The sequence below is a fragment of the Lissotriton vulgaris genome, chromosome 6 (genome assembly GCF_964263255.1).
Source record: "Lissotriton vulgaris chromosome 6, aLisVul1.2, whole genome shotgun sequence".
NCBI classification, from domain to species: domain Eukaryota; kingdom Metazoa; phylum Chordata; class Amphibia; order Caudata; family Salamandridae; genus Lissotriton; species Lissotriton vulgaris.
In genome coordinates, this window is record NC_141694.1 from 721,358,048 (window position 1) to 721,376,373 (window position 18,326).

An 18,326-nucleotide genomic window follows, 5' to 3' on the forward strand; every position below is an offset into this window, starting at 1 on the left:
CAATTCCCACAAAGCAGGGCCTGCACTCACACACAAAAATGATTGGTTGTGGAGAACCTGCAACGCAACCAGTCTCTTACATTGAAGAATCACATGATGAGTGTGTGTGTGGCTTGTCCCGCACTGTAAAACTTACTTTGATATACGCCCGGGAGTCTCAGCCATCTGTTCCCTAACAGCTCTTTTCCCTACTCTATTTTCTTTTCTTTTGAAACACATAATTAAAGGGTGGTCTTTGCTGAGACCTCTATGTTGTGCACGTGACCGCGGTTACACAAATACTAACTGAGGACAGGAAATATTATTAATGTACTTTTACCTTTTATCTCGAACTCTGAACTGCACTCGGGTGGGTTATAATTAAGTATGTATGTACTATTTAAATCCCGATACATCATGGTGCAACCACTAACCTATCGAATACTAACTCAAAATTAAAAGAATGGTTATACACATAGCCCCCAATTCTCAAAGGCCTTTTGCATATGTACATTGGATTTACATACACAAATTGCTGGATTAAAAAAAATCCAAGGTATTCATAAAATAATAACTTGCCTCTGGAAAGTCTTTTACTCACCTGTAATATTGCCTCAAAATGGTGTAATGATGCCTGTAAGTAACTGGCACTCAGGGTTTTGGGAATGGGTGTTGTGGTAAGTTAGCGAACTGCCACAACATTTAGAGTGTGTGTATTTGAAACTCCTGTCTGCCACCTTCTCGCCTTCCAGATGGTTTGAAACAGTGGCGTAGCTAGGGGGGGTGCTGGGGGCTGTCCACCCCAGGCGGCACCATTTTTGAGGCGGCCGCCGCAGTCACGCGGCACTGGAGGCCCGTTGCGGCGTCCTTTATAATTTATTTGGGATTCAGGATTCTTGGGAACAATTCGAAGGAACACAGTGTCCCAAATAAATTATTAAGGCAGCCACGGCCGCAACGGGCCTTCAGTGCCATGGCCGCCGCCCAGACAGCAAAAGTGTGCAATGCAAAGCTGCGCTCCAGCCTGCACTCCTTCTGACGTGACCTGCTTCGGTAACTGCAGACTGCATGCACAGTGCACACAAACGCGGGACTTACTTTTGGCAATTTAATTGAAAGACAAGTCCCGCGTTTGCACTGTGCCTGCCTGCTGCAGTTAAAACTTAAAAGCAGGTCAGGAGTGCAGACTGCAGCTCAGCCTAAGTCCCGGCGCCACGTTAGTGACGTCCTCGTCCTCCGACCGTTGTTGGCCCCCCATGTCCCAACCTCGCTCAGAGTCAGAGTCCTCCAGGGCTGTCAATCAGTTGTAGCGTGCGCGGCGCGCGCGAGTGCTACCAATGACGGCCCTGTAATGGACATTTTTGGCCAGCCCTCGCCTCGCGATCAGAGCGTAGCAGTGACGTGTTACGCGCTCACTGCTACTCTCTCGTCGTGTGACTCGTGTCGAGGAGTCAATTCTGGCCTGGGGGCGCCGGCGGGCAGTGCTTTACACTTGCAAGGACAGTCACTGCAGGCAGCTTTCAGACTCAGCCTGGACTAATTAATTGAAAGAGGTGAGAGAGAATCAGTCATTTTCGTTCATCGGTAAGCTCATTCCCATGAAATCATCGCCCTTCCGGCCGAGGCTGCCATGCGCACTGTCACTGTGGCAGTGCTCTCCCACTACCAACAGCCTCACTTCCTATTATGGGGCCCATTTGTACAATGCTTACAATGTGACCATGTGATAGACCATTAATACAGTACCAGAAAAAGAGAATAATATGACAAACCTGGATATGCGCTGTACCTCTGTACATCATGACAACTTGTATTATGCTGTAATGACGCAATGTGTAAATGTATTCATGCTCACTAGAAATGTATACAGATGTGATATTGTATGTGTACCCAATTTTTACTAAAAACTAAATAAACAAAAAAAATGGTGGCAGTGCTCCCAACAAGAGGAGCCCTGCGCTTTAGGTCCTGCTTCAGCTGGAGCTCCTCTAAAGAGGCGCTCTCACACCCAGCTGCTACGGTAAGGCCCTTCTTTTGCGCCCGTCGGTGTTCTCACTTTATTATAAATCACCACCAAATCAGTCCATGCGCCACCCTGTCACTTCACTTAGGCAGTGGCCATGGAGCACAGTGTTTCAGGCTCGTGCATTGAGTCTCGCTCAACCAGGCATTGTGCCTTACGGGAGAGGCTGCACCGGGGACCACAGTGTCTCATATGTGGAAGGGAGCATGGTCCGCAAGACCTCGGGTGGACAGACGGCGCCTACCAACAGCATCCCTCAGGTCCGACCAGCTCAACACTGTGAGGCTTGCCAATGTTCCCCAGCCGCTGATGGGAGAGAGAGGGAGACCAGCACTCCCAACCCCTGTACTCGCACCCCGGAGCTGACTGACCCCTTTGTGCTGTGTTTAGTTCTAAGGGCACACAGTGAGTCATTCCAAGTGAATAATTAATTTGCTGTTTTTGAAAGGTAAAGAATCACAGGCTCCGACACTGTTAAGTTGGTTTTGGGTCCCCAGAGCACATCACGTTTGTGCAGGTTCCCGATGCTTTAATGGGGGGACTATGATGTTTGGTCATTTAATGTCAGCTGTAGATGATGGATCCCTGAACACTGTCATGTATGTGCATGTTTGCATTGTGCTGAGGGGTAATTGTTCACACAGCTCTCTGATGGATGTCACATGTGATTTTTCTGATTCCCCAGATAGATCATGCAGTCTGTGTGTTCTCTTTTGTACTGCCAGTCACCGGTGTATTCAACTGTGTAGCCTTTGACCGTGTCATGTATGTGCATGTAACTTGCATGATCGAGGTAACTATTAGCAACAATACTACGTGTCTCTCGGACATCTTTCAAATGCTCACAGTCCTTTTTATTTTCCCCAGCACCAGCTACGCCCCTGGTTTGAAATGTATTACTACCTAGGAGAGAAGGTGAAACTAAAACTTCAAAAGTGGTTGTAATTGTAGGATACAGGGTTTCTCCTCGGGGAAATATATTTTCTTATACAGGAAAAAATGTGACATTGGACAAAAATAACAGCATTTCATCAGTTGCAGTTGTACCAAACGCTAATTAAGCTGGTGGAAAGGCCAACATCCGGCCGGCACAACTTTTCAGACGTACTTCTAGAAAGTTTTGCGAATTACAAAAAGTTATAACCCTGTACCCATGCGATAGCTTAACTGCACATGCAGATGTACATTTTTTTAAAGGGTTGGGACCACGGTTAGCGCTTTAGCTTTGATGTTGACTGAAGCTACAGCTTAACATCTAATTACTTTTGAACAGCAGATAAACACGCTTTTGAACAATTATGATGTTTTAGTGTATGCAGTTGTACATGAATAAAATTAACAAAAAAGTTAAAAATCCTCCACTTGGCATCATTATATAGAGATAACTAGTAAAGCTCACAACACAGGTAAGTATTGCAGAGCAATGTGGTGGAGTTTCTGCTGTGTCTTAACAGTAAACAGTGCAATTTTCAATGCTTTGGAGATATTCCTGAGGAATCCGGCAATAGAATAGGTAACTAGAAAGAAAGATAAGAGAGAAACATGGACACATAAATGGAAAGTCGATTGACAGGGATAGGTAAAAACATCAATGGGTGTATAATTATACAGACATTTAAATGGATAGATAGATAGATAGATAGATAGATAGATAGATAGATAGATAGATAGATAGATAGATAGATAGATAGATAGATAGATAGATAGATAGATAGATAGATAGATAGATAGATAGATAGTGTAGACGTTCAACAAAATAAACAAGTATGAATTTCTTGGGTGCCTAGGCTGTTTATGAAATTGTGTGTGTGTTTGTTGTGTGGCTAACTAAATACTAACTGTTTGCTTTTATGTTAAGGAAATAACCAGCAGGAGTTCTATAATGCATATGGAGTGGGTCGTTTGCAGCATCATGTTTTCTGTTCATAGCATCACATTCTAACAAAGCATCCTCACTGAAGCAGGTATACAAAGGTCATTTACAGCATTGTTCATCCATTGTGCATTTCATCTGAAGTAACTGTGACTAATGTTAATGCCATTGTGTTGATAATTTTAAATAAGGGGAGTAGATATGTTTCACCCATTTTACATTTGTGACACACGTTATTAATGCTCATACTGCTATCAAAATGTCTCACGACAACTTAGACAATCATTTGCCTAACCTTTGGCTCATCATCTATGCATGTTGAAGGTGTGCACGGAGTAGATTTGTGAATATCGGTCTGTTTGAAACACTCACATTTTCACTCTCCCTTTCAAAAAAGTACCTGTGACGAATTGAAGTGGTTTCCTACAAGGCATCTCTGTCTTAATAAAAATTGACTATCCTATTTTGTGTTTTTGTATGGAAAAGTCTCTATAATCAGTACCTGGTTGTGTTGCGGGCCTAGTGTCTGTGTGGTATTATGCACAGTGGTTCTTCTGACCACGGTGAGCTTCATCCAAACAGACCTCCAAACGGCCAGCATTTGGCCACATACTTGGCTTGGCTCAGTTTGCTCGATTGAAGCTCACACAATAAATACATCTTCTTTCCGCCATCTTAAACAGACCATCCCTCCTGTACTAGTTGATGGAAGATGGTTGCATCTTCCTTTTTTCCTTCCACCCTACTTTCTTTGAAGTTCTCTAACATTGTCTTGCCTAACATTGTCTTGCCAGTATTGCTATGCCTCACACATTAATAGCCTCCTTTCTGTGAACCACCTTATGGTAACTCAAGTAGAGACCGGTTACCATATACATGCAGAGAGCACTACCAGAACCTCTGCCTAATCCAAACGCATTAGGAATTAGACACAACCAGTCACTCCTTCCACTATAGCTCGGAAACATTCTGTCAACATGCATTTTGCAAATTAAAAAAAAAACAATACACAAACACTGAAAATGTTTGGCTGTGTACATTCTGTGATGTTTACATCACATGGCTATAGGGTATCAAGATGTTGGGAAAACTTGTAGCTATTATGAAATGAGAAAAACGCATGAGTACTTTTAATCTCCAAGTAATCATGCAGCAGCCTGAGGAAGCAGTAATGAAGGAAGCTCTCGTGCATGGAGATGTTAATGCTCTCTTTAAAGTGTAATTTAGGTTCACAACTGTAGGAAGGTGGAGTATTATGTGGTGATGCTGGTTAGGCTTCATCATGCAATACTATCACAAATCCTAAAGATGGTCCTTGGATTCATACTAATAAATCCTTAGCTCAATCCTGGTAAGGTGGCAAAGAGCAATCAGGAAATGTAAATGTAAATGTCAAGGTATTTGTAGAGCGCACTGTCACCAAGCGGTTTCCTGGCGCTATTACTCATACCGCTGTGGAACCCCTCCTGGCTTTCCCTGTGAAGTGTCCACTCCTGGGCACCCCCAGGGTGAAGCCAGGCATCCACAGCGCTGTTGGGGCCGGTGTGGAGGTTAAGCAAGCTATTGCCCAGAGTTGCAGCGTGGGACCCATGATTAGAATAGGCACCGAGGCGAGAAATCAGGTCCGAGGAATTATGAGCCCAAGACCCGCCGAGGCGGGAATTGAACCCTGGTCCCGGACCAGAACTCTGCATCAGGGTCTGCCGCTCAAACCATTGAGCCACACTCCTCCACATGAACATGTGTTTTCAGAGTACCAACATAATTGACAAGATTCTAAACAAATCCAACACCAATTTATACAAATAAAGCAGTTTTTTATCTTAATTTAGACAGAAAAGCGAACGAAATTAGATAATATAATCGGAGTTAATGATTTTAGAATCAATGTAAAATCAGTGCAAAATAATACAGTGAAACTTTATCATTGCGGATAATGGAAAAAAGCACTAGTGACAATTGGTCACTTGCAGGTCGAATTGCATGGAATCAATGGAGGGTAAAGGTGATGCAGGTCCCAGGAGCACACCACAACAGTTAGTTCAATTTTACCTCGCCCATGGAGCCTGGGTGCAGAGTTGTCCTGACTGTCCCTTGTGCTGAACAGGAGCTGTAGGAAAGCTGCTTTTACTGCTTTCGCTGTGCTGTCCGCAACAAGATGCAAATACACAACAATGGAGCTGCAACTGATATTGGATAAAGTTCCCTCTAGGTGCGGCATCAAGTGCAAGGGTCATTTGACCGTCTGACAACCAAGAAGCCTTGGCAGCAGTAAGTAGAGCAGATGGTTATTTCGACATCTGGTGGTCCCGGGGAACACAAAAGCTGCCTGTATCAGGGTGGTGTGGAGTGCAAAAAAACGATGGATTTGGGCCCAGATCTTTGGACTGGGATGAATGTGTGACATTGATCCACATTCGGTCCATCACCTGTTTTGTTTGCAATTGCCGCCATAAGTGCGCTGGGGATGCCCAGACGTGGGTCCCAGGCACTCCACACCACTGGAGTCAAGCTAGCCGGGCTGATGAGAGGTGTTACCTCGAAACCGGTCCGGTCCTCGGATGCTTGATTCCGTTCTGGGAAGGACATGGCTTTTGTAGTTCGGACTGGACTGTTCCCATGGGGCACAGGGTCAGAGCTGATTTGCATATCGCCATTGTCTAACCCAGGGTGGTGTGGAGTGCAAAAAAACGATGGATTTGGGCCCAGATCTTTGGACTGGGATGAATGTGTGACATTGATCCACATTCGGTCCATCACCTGTTTTGTTTGTATGTATCTTGGTGGAAGGCAGGACTAAAGTTCCCACAATGCACTTGGCCATCTGGATTTATGCAATCCCTGGGAGGGCCCTGTGGCCAGTAATTCTTCCGATCTGGAGCATTGTTTTACCTGCATTTTCAGAGGTCTAGTGCCACTAGTCCAAGGGAGTCTGAGGGTGCTTCAGGCTCTCACAGGGTCCCTCTGTCTGGGGTAACCAAGAGTTAGCTTAGGACGAGTCTCAATCAGGATGTTTCCAGGCGCGTTGTCACAGGGACAGAGTATTCCTCTTTTGCTTTGTGCAAGTCCTGTTGTCGCAGAAACCAGACTCTTCTTTGCCCACTTCAGTACAGGTTGTTCAGAACTGAGGTTCTGGTGTTAGGGCTAGCCCCTAAATCCTAGATTTAGTGGTGTTACGGGTGAGAGTGTAAGTGTCTAATGGGCTACTAGCCTCAGCAGCTAATCCACCCTTGAAGTGATCATATCCGGGGATGTAAGTAATCTATTCTACCCAGAACCCTGGGGTGGCTGTTTCTTCCCTTGAAAGGCAACCTGGGTGCATGTCAGAAGCGGTGAAGCCTTTGAAGCTCACCGCCTTGATGTGCCACTTCACTAGTCTGTTCTATTCTGTTCTTTATCTTTATTTGGTCAAAATATATTAGAGCTTAAAAACACATTGAACATAAACAGACATATATAGTACTAGAGTAAAACATTATCAATTCTGTTTCATATCACATCAACTCATATGTATAATACAAAAATACCAAATGCTAACAAATCGTGCTTCAATCTTAAAAACAATTCATTCCATACCAGCCTAAAAATCATCTATAAGTTATATTGGCTTTTGGCCATTTAGAAATTCTAAACATATAATCATAAAACAAAATACAGGAGGGTAAAAACCTCAAATCTGGGTCGCTATACAATCCTGTTTCCACTCGCCTAATCTAATATCTATTAATTAAAATTACATATAAAAACATCAATGATTAGTATGTTCAGTAAATAGATGGTTGGGAAACAACAAGAGAGGGAGGGAAGAGTAAAAATAGGAACATTCTTAGTCCCCCAAGGTAAGTATCAATGAAACAACAAAAGAGTGTGCCTTGTATTTATGCAATAAAGGTAGAGCACAGAGAAAGACCAAATAAGTTCTTTGTAAAGCCCTCACTCACCAACCTGGTTGGTGACATGCTTCATCATCGGGCCCCACCAGGAGAGGCCGAGTGCCACCCTGGTGTGCTTCAACGCCAGAATTACTGCGGAGCTGGTAGTTTTTTGTGCAGTGAAAAGTGATAAGTGAGTGTTAAAAATGTCACGATTGTGTCAAAGAATACATTTTATTACAAACCAATCGGACATGGTTAAAAATAAAGTATGGGACAATAAAGCTGAATAAATTGTTCAGCGAGGTCCACTAGGAAGTGGTCAACATGTTTCTGCCTATGTGTTCTGAATTAAACAGGCATTCGTCAGGACTGTGTAGTGTAACCTTGGCGGTATGGGCGCGCTAAGGCCCACCAGACCAGAGGTTATAAGTGTGAAAAGATAAAAATATATAAAAAAATGTATATGTGATCTGGTGTCCCCCGTATTTGGAGAGGAACCGAGTTTATTATGGGATGTAGTCACTAACTACACCATAGGTCTCGGGAGGGGGGTGGTTGCAACAGTGGCACACCGCCGTCAATGCAGCACACCCGCTTGGTGCCTACAAGAAACCCTCTCTACCGGACCCGATGGGGTCCGGTAGAAGCGGGTGTTCTGCATTGGCGGCGGTGTGCCACTGTTGCAACCACCCCCCTCCCGCGACCTATGGTGTAGTTAGTGACTACATCCCATAATAAACTCGGTTCCTCTCCAAATACGGGGGACACCAGATCGCATATACATTTTTGATATATTTTTATCTTTTCACACTTATAACCTCTGGTCAGGGTGGGCATTAGCACGCCCATACCGCCGAGGTAACACTACACGGTCCTGACGAATGCCTGTTTAATTCAGAACACATAAGCAGAAACATGTTGACCACTTCCTAGTGGACCTCGCTGAACAATTTATTCAGCTGTATTGTCCCATACTTTGGGGTCGATTAGAGTCATCCTGTCTGGAGCAGGGACCGTCCGCCACAAGGGTGGAGGTGCCGTGCCCCGAATTAGGATGCACCCACCACAGTGGCGGGTGCATCCCGCATTTTTAACATTGCGGCTGACGGTGCTGAAAACACCGTCCGCCGCAATGTCAAAAATGCATGTTGTGCGTTTCACAGCACAACATGACAGGCACCGCGCGGTGCCTGCCATGTTGTGCTGTGAAACGCAGGGGGGTACCATAGGTACCCCCCCATGTGTACCCCCCACCACCCCTTCACCCTGGGAGCCCGCAACGGGCCCCCAAAGCAAAGCCCATATGCCTTTCCATGGCGGCATTGCCACCACGGAAAGGCATCTGCATCCGGCCATCCTAATATGGCTGGCGGTGTCTGATAGACACTGCCACCATATTAGACCTTTTCCGCCGCGGTCGCAAGGCGACCACGGCGGAAAAGCGGCGGACGGTCTTCCCCTCCACCACGGGGACGGGCGGGCAAGGATGGCGGACGGATCGCCACCGCCTGCATGGCGGTGGCGATCCGTCCGCCATCCTAATTGACCCCTTTATTTTTAACCATGTCCGATTGGCTTGTAATAAAATGTATTCTTTGACACAATCATAACATTTTTAACACTCACTTATGACTTTTCACTGCACATAAAAACTACCAGCTCCGCAGTAATTCTGGCGTTGAAGCACACCAGAATGGCACTCGGCCTCTCCTGGTGGGGCCTGATTTCTTTTTTTTTTTTAAATCTGTTTATTGTTTCAAAACACAAACAACATTCAAGGGACTCGTACAAATATAGAATAATCCACATTACGTAGCCATGAACCCTCATCAGCTTTGCATCCAATAATATAATATAGGCCCCCCATCCTTGTGAGAACATGCCGACTACACTCACCACCTTTGGTAAGCCGGTCGAGGAAGGTTCCGGTTATCAACAAATCACTCGACATTGTCCCTTGAATGACCCACAACTCACCTCCCCCCTCCCCTGCTGTTGGTGCTGCTACTTCAGGAAGATACAAAAAAAAAATTTCATGTGCGTATTACTAACATGCCACAATGATTTGAGTCGGCAATTTGGCCACATTTAACGTCCCTTAACCTTTCATGTTACGGGGATCCCCTCTTACGCTAATTCCTCCTAACCACTAGAACGCCAACTATGCCTGCTCCTCCCCCTCCGATGTTCCTGAATCTGACTCCGCCTCCGCATCTGCCATCCGGAGATCCGCCACCAGGGCCTCCCACTCCCTCGCCGCCTCTAACGCGCTATCACAGTGGGACCTATGCGCCTGCTGCATCCTGAGTGAGCTCTCGCTGCCCGCCCATAATAGTAGCGCAGCCTTCCACCTTACATAACAGGGCCTGCCACTGCCTTCCAGTGAGACGTTATTTCCCTTTTGGCCAAAATGAGGTCTAAGTCCAAAAATTTGCTAGTTACCTTGTTTCTGCTAGTATGGGGGAACCAGTGTAGTAAGCACACCCCCTCGTCCACATCGATCTGCCGCTCGGTTATCCTGCCGAGTGTCCCCAACACCTCCTCCCAGTATGCGCCTAGCTGCGGGCAATTCCATAGCATGTGGAGCAGGTCCGCTCCCTCAGCCCGACATCGGGGGCAGATCGCCACTGTACCATGAAAATATTGGTTAATTTTTTGTCGGGGTAAGATACGCCCTTTGCATCACGACGAATTGGATCAGCTGGAACCTGGCATTCCAAGTACCTTTCCACGCCCTTCGGAGTATCTGTGACCAGGCTACATCGGGGATATCCCTCCCCAAGTCCGCTATCCACCGCTCCCGTAGTCTTTGTAGCGGAGAAAGTCCGTCACCCGACATCCTTTTATACAAACATGTAATCGCCTTATGCGTGCCCACCGCCATCACCACATACTGACAAGTTCCGCTGACCGGTGGTTCAGATAAGCCCAAACCCCAATACTTCTGTAGGGCAGAACTCCGCATGCAATAGGAAATGTCCCCGCGGGAGCCCAAACGTCTCCTGCAACGCGCTATACCGCAACAGTGCTCCGTCGGCATACAGATCGCCCACTGTTAGACCTAGGAATCCTAGACTACATAGGGTAGCCCGGCACAGAGTGGTCACAGCTAACCTCCGAGGTTTTCGTGTAGTGCTTACAAGCTCACTCACAGTAACCCAATGTCCTACCACTAAAAATAAAGGACACCAATTTAGAAAAATACCAGTACCTTTTATAAAAGTTCTCTTTGTACCTTTTTCTTTTTCTTTAAATCAAATTAATGTATACATTCAGTTCAATAGGAATTTTCACATTCAATAAGCAATATTCATTAACTTTCTCATTTCAGTGAAGATTAATTCTTGTTTCATTTTCATTTGAGATCAAAAAGCAACATTATCAATAGGGTCACTTGCCAGCATAGATAGTGCAGTTTGGATAGGTCACATTAACAGATTAATGCTCTTCAATTTGTAATCTGGCATGTACATTACCCATGAGAATTCAGGGTCCGAATTAGCTTGAGCTTACAGCTGCACAGCTTCTACCCCCAGCAGCGTTCCCGGCAAGTGTCACAGCCAGCAATTCAACTAAAAGAAGACAGGCAAATTACTCATACATTCTTATGGCTATGCTTTTGCTCTACTTCAATTGGGAACGATTCGGCTCTTAAAGGACAGTTAATGCACTGTGGAGTTATTATCACATTGACCTCTGGCCTCTAATTTAGCCCTATAATCCGGTTCTCAACACTTGTGCCAGGGGCCCATGTTCTCAGGGCACCTTCTCCCTTCTCACACCCTCAGTGCCTCAATAGTTTCTTAATTTATTGAATTCGATCTCTAAAGGATGTTGCTCCAAAGCCGGAATGTCTAATTGCAGTACTTTTTAGTCGGCGATACAGAGTTCACAGTTCTCTCGCTGTGTCGCCTCCCGCTTCCCCACAAGTTTCCCAGCTTACTTCACACTTGTGGTCTGACTCGGCTCGAGTTTCCGATGTGCTCCGATCACTCGTTCCAGCGCCGGAGATGGGAAGACTCCGCTGAGATTCACGGGGGCTGCTTTTCCTCAACTCCCGTTGCTTCTCGTACCGGGATCCCTCTGAGGTAGGCTCCTCCCCTTCCGATGACACCGGAGACTCCCTGGGTCAGGTCGACGCCTCTACTCGGCCTCGATCCGCGTCTCCCCGCCTCTCTCTCGACGTCACCACGGGATTCCTCCTCTTCTCAGACAGCCTCCTCTGAGCCACGCCTCCACCAACGCAGCGGTCGGAAACTGACCCGATGAAGGGGGCAACCCACTTGTTGACGGGCTGACAGCTGATGCCTAGAGTCACCCACACGGTGAGTGCTGCTCCCCACACACAACGTTTCTACCGTAGCTGATGTTCGCTCCCCACCAGCAGAACGGCATGGAGATCTAGGTCCTCTGTGGTGATGACCGCTCTCTAGAGCTAATCTCTCGCTCCCGGTCAGTCTTTAAGTCAGTTTTCCGCTCCAGAGCTTTTGTGAGGCCGATAAGAGGACCTGCTTGAAAATTAGTTATGGATCTAACAGGTCAGGGTTTGGTCAACCCAGGAGGGGTTGCATCAGCACCGGTAATTAGCCGGCCCACAGGTCGATCTATCCCTGAGTCTGCGCTGTCCTCCTCTCTAAATCGCCTCCCTCTTGTCCTGGACTACCTCACACTTCCTCTGGTCACTCACTACTCCAAATGGCTGCCCTGGACTTGGCCTTATATAGGCTGGCCTCGGACTACTGGAACCTGCCTGAAGGTTCCAGAACCTTCTCCATGTAGTCCAATGGGTCAGCCTCACTAGGTTAACCGTTATGACAGTTGCTGGCCACCATTTTAGGTCTCTATGTTTCCCTCAGCTCTCATGAGGGTGACTAGGCCTCAAAAGTAAGAAAAGGTGACAACGTCAAGGAACACCTAGCCCCCTGACAACACTAGAAAAATTCTGGCGAACATAAAATAAACAAAATGGTACCACTAGGAGGCCAAATGGGACAAAATAAATGATTAATTGGTAGGGAACTCCCAGAGGCAGACAGGTCTAACACGCGTCCCCTCCAGCTGAAAGTGGGGGAGAGCTACCCAACCCCTTGGGAGTTCTCATCACTAAAGCGGAAATACCTAGAGAGACCGTCTGCATTGGCGTGGTCCCCTCCAGGCCGATGTTCCACCCGGAAGTCCATTCCCTGTAGGGAGATAGACCATCTCAACAGCTTGGGGTTTTCTCCCTTCATTTGCATCAGCCAACGAAGGGGGCGGTGATCAGTCTGAACCAGGAAGTGTGAGCCAAACAGGTATGGCCGCAACTTCTTCAGAGCCCAAACCACCGCAAAAGCTTCCCGCTCAATTGCACTCCACTTCTGTTCCCGGGGAAGCAGTCTCCTAGACAGAAAGACAACAGGTTGATCCAGACCCTCTTCGTTGAGTTGCGATAACACTGCCCCAATGCCATGCTCTGATGCATCTGTCTGGACAATGAACTCCTTGGAGAAATCTGGGACCCTCAGGACCGGTGCTGCGCACATTGCCTGTTTAAATTTTTCAAAGGCTTGCTGACAAACCTCTGTCCACGCTACCCGTCGAGGTTGTTTATTAGATGTGAGCTCAGTGAGGGGCGCTACAATAGTGCCATACCCCTTCACAAAGCGACGGTAGTAACCTGTGAGGCCCAAGGAAGCTCGGACCTCAGTTTGGGTCTTGGGGGGCTCCCCATGATTGCCTCAATCTTTGCCTGGAGGGGCTGCACTGCTCCCCTGCCCACCAAGTGGCCTAGGTACACAACCGCCCCCTGCCCGATCTGACATTTACTGGCCTTGATTGTCAAGCAGGCCTGTTTCAGGGCCTAGAGAACAGCTTGTAAGTGACACAAATGGTCCTCCCAACTGCTGCTGAAGATGGCAATGTCATCCAGGTAAGCAGCGGAGAAAGCCTCCATTCCATAGAGGACCTGGTTCACCAGCCGCTGAAAAGTAGCAGGAGCGTTCTTGAGCCCAAAGGGCATCACACAGAACTGGTAGTGACCCTCAGGCGTGGAGAAGGCTGACCTTTCCTTGGCTCCATCTGTAAGGGAGATCTGCCAGTACCCTGAAGTAAGGTCAAAGGTACTCAGGAATTGGGCAGCTCCCAGCCGGTCAATAAGTTCATCCGCCCTAGGGATCGGATGTGCATCAGCTTTGGTCACTGAATTCAGTCCCCGGTAATCCACACAGAACCTCAGTTCTGGGGTGGTGCCCGGTGGGGCAGCTTTTGGTACCAGAACCACCGGACTGGACCAGGGGCTACTAGAAGGTTCAATGACTCCCAGCTCCAGCATCTTTGTAACTTCATTGTGGATGCTGGCCTTCACCTTGTCTGACAGTCGGTAGGTCTTAGACTTCACTGGTGGGCTGTCTCCTGTGTCCACATCATGGGTACACAGGTGGATCCTTCCCGGGACAAGGGAGAACAACGATAAGTTCTGCTCCAAGACCTGGCGGCAGTCCTCTCGTTGCTCAGGAGTTAGGGATGGGGAGAGAATCACTCCCTCCACCGACCCATCCTTTTCCTGAGACGAAAAAAGATCAGGGAGAGGCTCGCTTTCCGCTTCCTCTGCTCCATCAGTCACCATCATCAAGAAGACCTCGGGCCTCTCATGGTGGGGTTTGAGGCGATTTGCATGCAGCACCCGTAGGGGCTGTCGAGGAGTCTTAAGATCCACCAGGTAGGTGGCCTTACCCTTCTTCTCCATCACCTCAAAGGGACCTGTCCAGCGATCTTGGAGGGCACTTAGCTCTCCAGGTTCCATCACCCACACTTTCTGGCCAGGCTCCAACTCCACAGGGTGAGCGTTGTGGTCATACCACTCTTTCATCACCGCTGGCTGGCTTCCAAGTTGTCTGAAGCTTGCTTCCACAACTTAGCCATTTGGCTCCAGAAAGCCAGCATATAGCTCACCACATCCTGGGGAGGCTTCCTGGGAGTCTTTTCCCATCCGTCCTTCACCAGGCTGAGAGGTCCACGCACAGGGTGCCCATACAGAAGCTCGAAGGGGCTGAAGCCCACTCCCTTCTGTGGCACTTCCCTGTAGGAAAACAACAAACAGGGTAGGAGGACGTCCCATTTCCTCCGCAGGCTCTAAGGCAGACTCCTTATCATGCCTTTCAAGGTCTTGTTGAACCTTTCCACTAGACCATTGGTCTGTGGGTGATAAGGAGTGGTAAACCGGTAGGTAACTCCAAACTCCTTCCACATAGCCCGCATATATGCTGACATGAAGCTGGTCCCCCTGTCAGACACAACCTCCTTGGGGAAACCCACTCGGGTAAAGATCCCCATCAGGGCCCTAGCCACTGCGGGTGCAGTAATGGTCCTTAGAGGTATTGCCTCTGGGTACCGTGTGGCGTGATCCACCAGAAACAGGATAAACCTGTGACCAGCTGTAGTTGGCGGATCCAATAGCCCCACAATGTCGATGCCCACCCTTTCAAAGGGGGTGCTAACGGACAGGGAGTGGTTCCAGGGGAGCTTTCAGCTTCACCCCTGTTTTCCCACTGGCTTGGCAGGATACACATGTCCGGCAGTGTGTGTCGGATGCCACTTTCATCTGAGGCCAGTAAAAGTGGGGGACAAGCCGGGCAAAGGTCTTGTCCGTCCTAAGTGTCCTGCCAAGGGAATTTCATGAGCCAGTTCTAAAGGAAAGGCTCGGTAACGTTGAGGGACTACCAAGGCCCGTGATGAACCGGGCAAAGGTGCCTTAGGTTCACTGTAGAGGAGTCCGTCTTCCCAGTAATTATGGTAGTTCCCAGCAACGTTCCCTGCTGCCTGGGCTTCGGCCTGTCGCCTCAGTCCCTCAAGGGTAGGGCACTCCTTCTGGCCCTTACAGAGCTCCTCCCTGGTAGGCCCTCCTTCCACATGCCACTGAGCAGGGATAGGTAAGTCCTCCAGGGTGCCAACTTCCCCCTCCACGGACTCCTGGTCCACCACCGCAGGTGGCCTATCTGTCTCATGGGGTGTGGAAGCCGAGGCAGGCTTCTCCTGTCCTCGGTTCTTTCCATTTTTGGCAGCTGGCTGGGCCCTTGTTCCAGGCTCCAGCCCAAGCGAACTCCCCCTCCGGGTAGTCGCGGACCTTGTGCTAGCACAGGCCCAGTCAGGTGTACCCAGCATCTCCGAATGAGTCTGGTATTCCACCTCCTTCCCAGCATTGTGCTCCATGTCATTTCCCAACAGACAATCGACTGGCACGGCAGGGCTTACGGCAACTCGAAGTGAACCTGCAACCCCTTCCCACTCAAAGGGAACCTCGGCTACAGGGTAGTGGCCCAATCTGCCATCAGCCATCGCGGCGGGGTGGAGTACATGTGGAATCACCTGCTCTGGAGACACCAGTTGACTCCTTACCATAGTCATACTGGCTCCTGTGTCTCTCAGAGCCTCCCCTCTTTGGCCATTGATGGTGATTCATTGCCCATACTTTGTAGTATTGGAGGGCACCTGGATCTTAGGAACCATCTCCCGATCTCCCAGGGACACTAAGGTGACACCCGCCCATTCCCCCCCTTATCTAAGGGCAACTTCTCCCCGAGCACTACACTAGCTACTCCCGGGGCTTTTCCTACAGTGGGAGGGGGTGGTCTCTTTGGGCACTTGATATCTCCCTTATAATGTCCAACACCACCACACTCAAAGCAGTGGACAACCCTTGGCTGCTGACTTTGGCCAGGATGAGGGTTTCTGGGCGGGTTAGCCTTAGGGGTGAATCCTGTTCCCTTTCCCTGGAAACTGTTTTGGGGGCCTTTTGAGAACTCCCTCTTTTTATCTCCCCCCTCTTTCTTCTGGGGGGCGCCCTGTCCGGTCCTTTGGGAATCCCCTCCAGTCCCCTTTGAGGACACCCGGGTACTTGCCCAGATGTCCGCCTCCTCAGCAAGCTTCCGGGGGTTGGTCAGCTTGCTGTCCACCAGGTGTTGACGCAGCTCGGGAAAACATTTCTCGAGTAGGTGCTCCTTGAGAATAAGGTCATACAACCCCTCATAGTCCCCCACCTCACTGCCTTGCACCCAACCCTCTAATGCCTTTTCTGCGTAGTCCAAGAAATCCACCCAATTCTGTGTGCCTAGTTTGTGACTACCCCTAAACTTTTGTCGGTATTTTTCTGGAGTCAGTCCAAACTTTCTTATTAGCGCCACTTTCATGGTGGGGTAGTGGGTCTGCTCTCCCTGCTCCAGGGCCAATAGTGCATCCCTCCCTGCAGGAGGCATGTACTTATACAAGCCACCCCCCCAGTGTTTCTCCAGTATCCCATGGGCTCTTAAGGAGACCTCATAGGCAGCCAGCCACTTGGCGATGTCATCCCCTGTGCTGTAGCTGGCGACTACGTCCTTTGGTAAATAGGGTCTGGGTTCCCTGGTCAAATCCTTAGGTTCGCTGCTACCATTTTGAGAATTGGAAGTCCCTACTTGCAGGGCCTTAAAGTCTAATTCTCTGAGGCTCAACTCGTGAGCTAGCCTACTTTCTTCTCTTGCCTTCTCCAATTTTGCCAACTCCCATCTTAACTGTCTCTCCTCCCTCCTATCCGCTAGTTCGGCTTCAGTCAAGCTTCTTGCGGTGACACTGCTGCCCGCTCTTGAGAGTGTTCTGGGACCTGTCAGTAAGTTCTCCCTCTCAGATTGGTACAACACATCTACCCCGATGACAGTGTCCCTCTCCTCCTCTTCCTCCTCCTTCCCCTCTGGGTGTGCTGCCACCCACGCCCTCAAATTGGTCTGGAGTTCCCCCTTTTTAGCACCACACTTAAAGAACACTCCCATATTTTGGCAAAAGTCTCTAAATTGGGCCACAGTATAGGTCTCCATTTCTTCCAGGGCAAATTCCATTTTGCCAATGAGAGTCAGGGACAGCCACTTGGAAGGAATTAATTAAGAGGGTATTTAGAAGCTACCTCCACCCACCACCAGGAGTATATTTGGAAAAAACAAAAATATAATCAGGGGGTCTACTTGGAGAAAACTCCAGGTGTAGGCCTGTGGTACACACTGCGTTACTACTAAATGGCTGTAAGCCCAAACTCGTATCCCACCGCTGACACCAATTATGTTAGACCTAGGAATCCTAGACTACATAGGGTAGCCCGGCGCAGAGTGGTCACAGCTAACCTCCGAGGTTTTTGTGTAGTGCTTACAAGCACACTCACAGTAACCCAAGGTCCTACCACTAAAAATAAAGGACGCCACACCAATTTAGAAAAATACCAGTACCTTTTATAAAAGTTCTCTTTGTACCTTTTTCTTTTTCTTTAAATCAAATTAATGTATACATTCAGTTCAATAGGAATTTTCACATTCAATAAGCAATATTCATTAACTTTCTCATTTCAGTGAAGATTAATTCTTGTTTCATTTTCATTTGAGATCAACCAGCAACATTATCAATAGGGTCACTTGCCAGCATAGATAGTGCAGATTGGATAGGTCACATTAACAGATTAATGCTCTTCAATTTGTAATCTGACATGTACATTACCCATGAGAATTCAGGGTCCGAATTAGCTTGAGCTTACAGCTGCACAGCTTCTACCCCCAGCAGCGTTCCTGGCAAGTGTCACAGC

At 48.2% G+C, this 18,326-nt stretch overlaps 1 protein-coding gene across 6 annotated transcripts in view; it reads left to right on the forward strand.

Annotated features, from left to right (window-relative positions):
• POPDC1 (popeye domain cAMP effector 1) overlaps nucleotides 1-18,326 on the forward strand; it is a 391,499-nt gene that overhangs the window by 302,732 nt on the left and 70,441 nt on the right. For 2 of the 6 annotated variants that reach the window (XM_086926711.1, XM_086926712.1), the window contains one exon: nucleotides 3,861-3,966. The exons of the other annotated variants lie outside the window; for them this stretch is intronic. In XM_086926711.1, coding sequence (XP_086782837.1) covers nucleotides 3,861-3,931 — 71 coding nt within the window. In that variant the 3' untranslated portion in view covers nucleotides 3,932-3,966. The remainder of the gene's footprint in view (nucleotides 1-3,860; nucleotides 3,967-18,326) is intronic. 6 annotated transcript variants of the gene reach the window in all.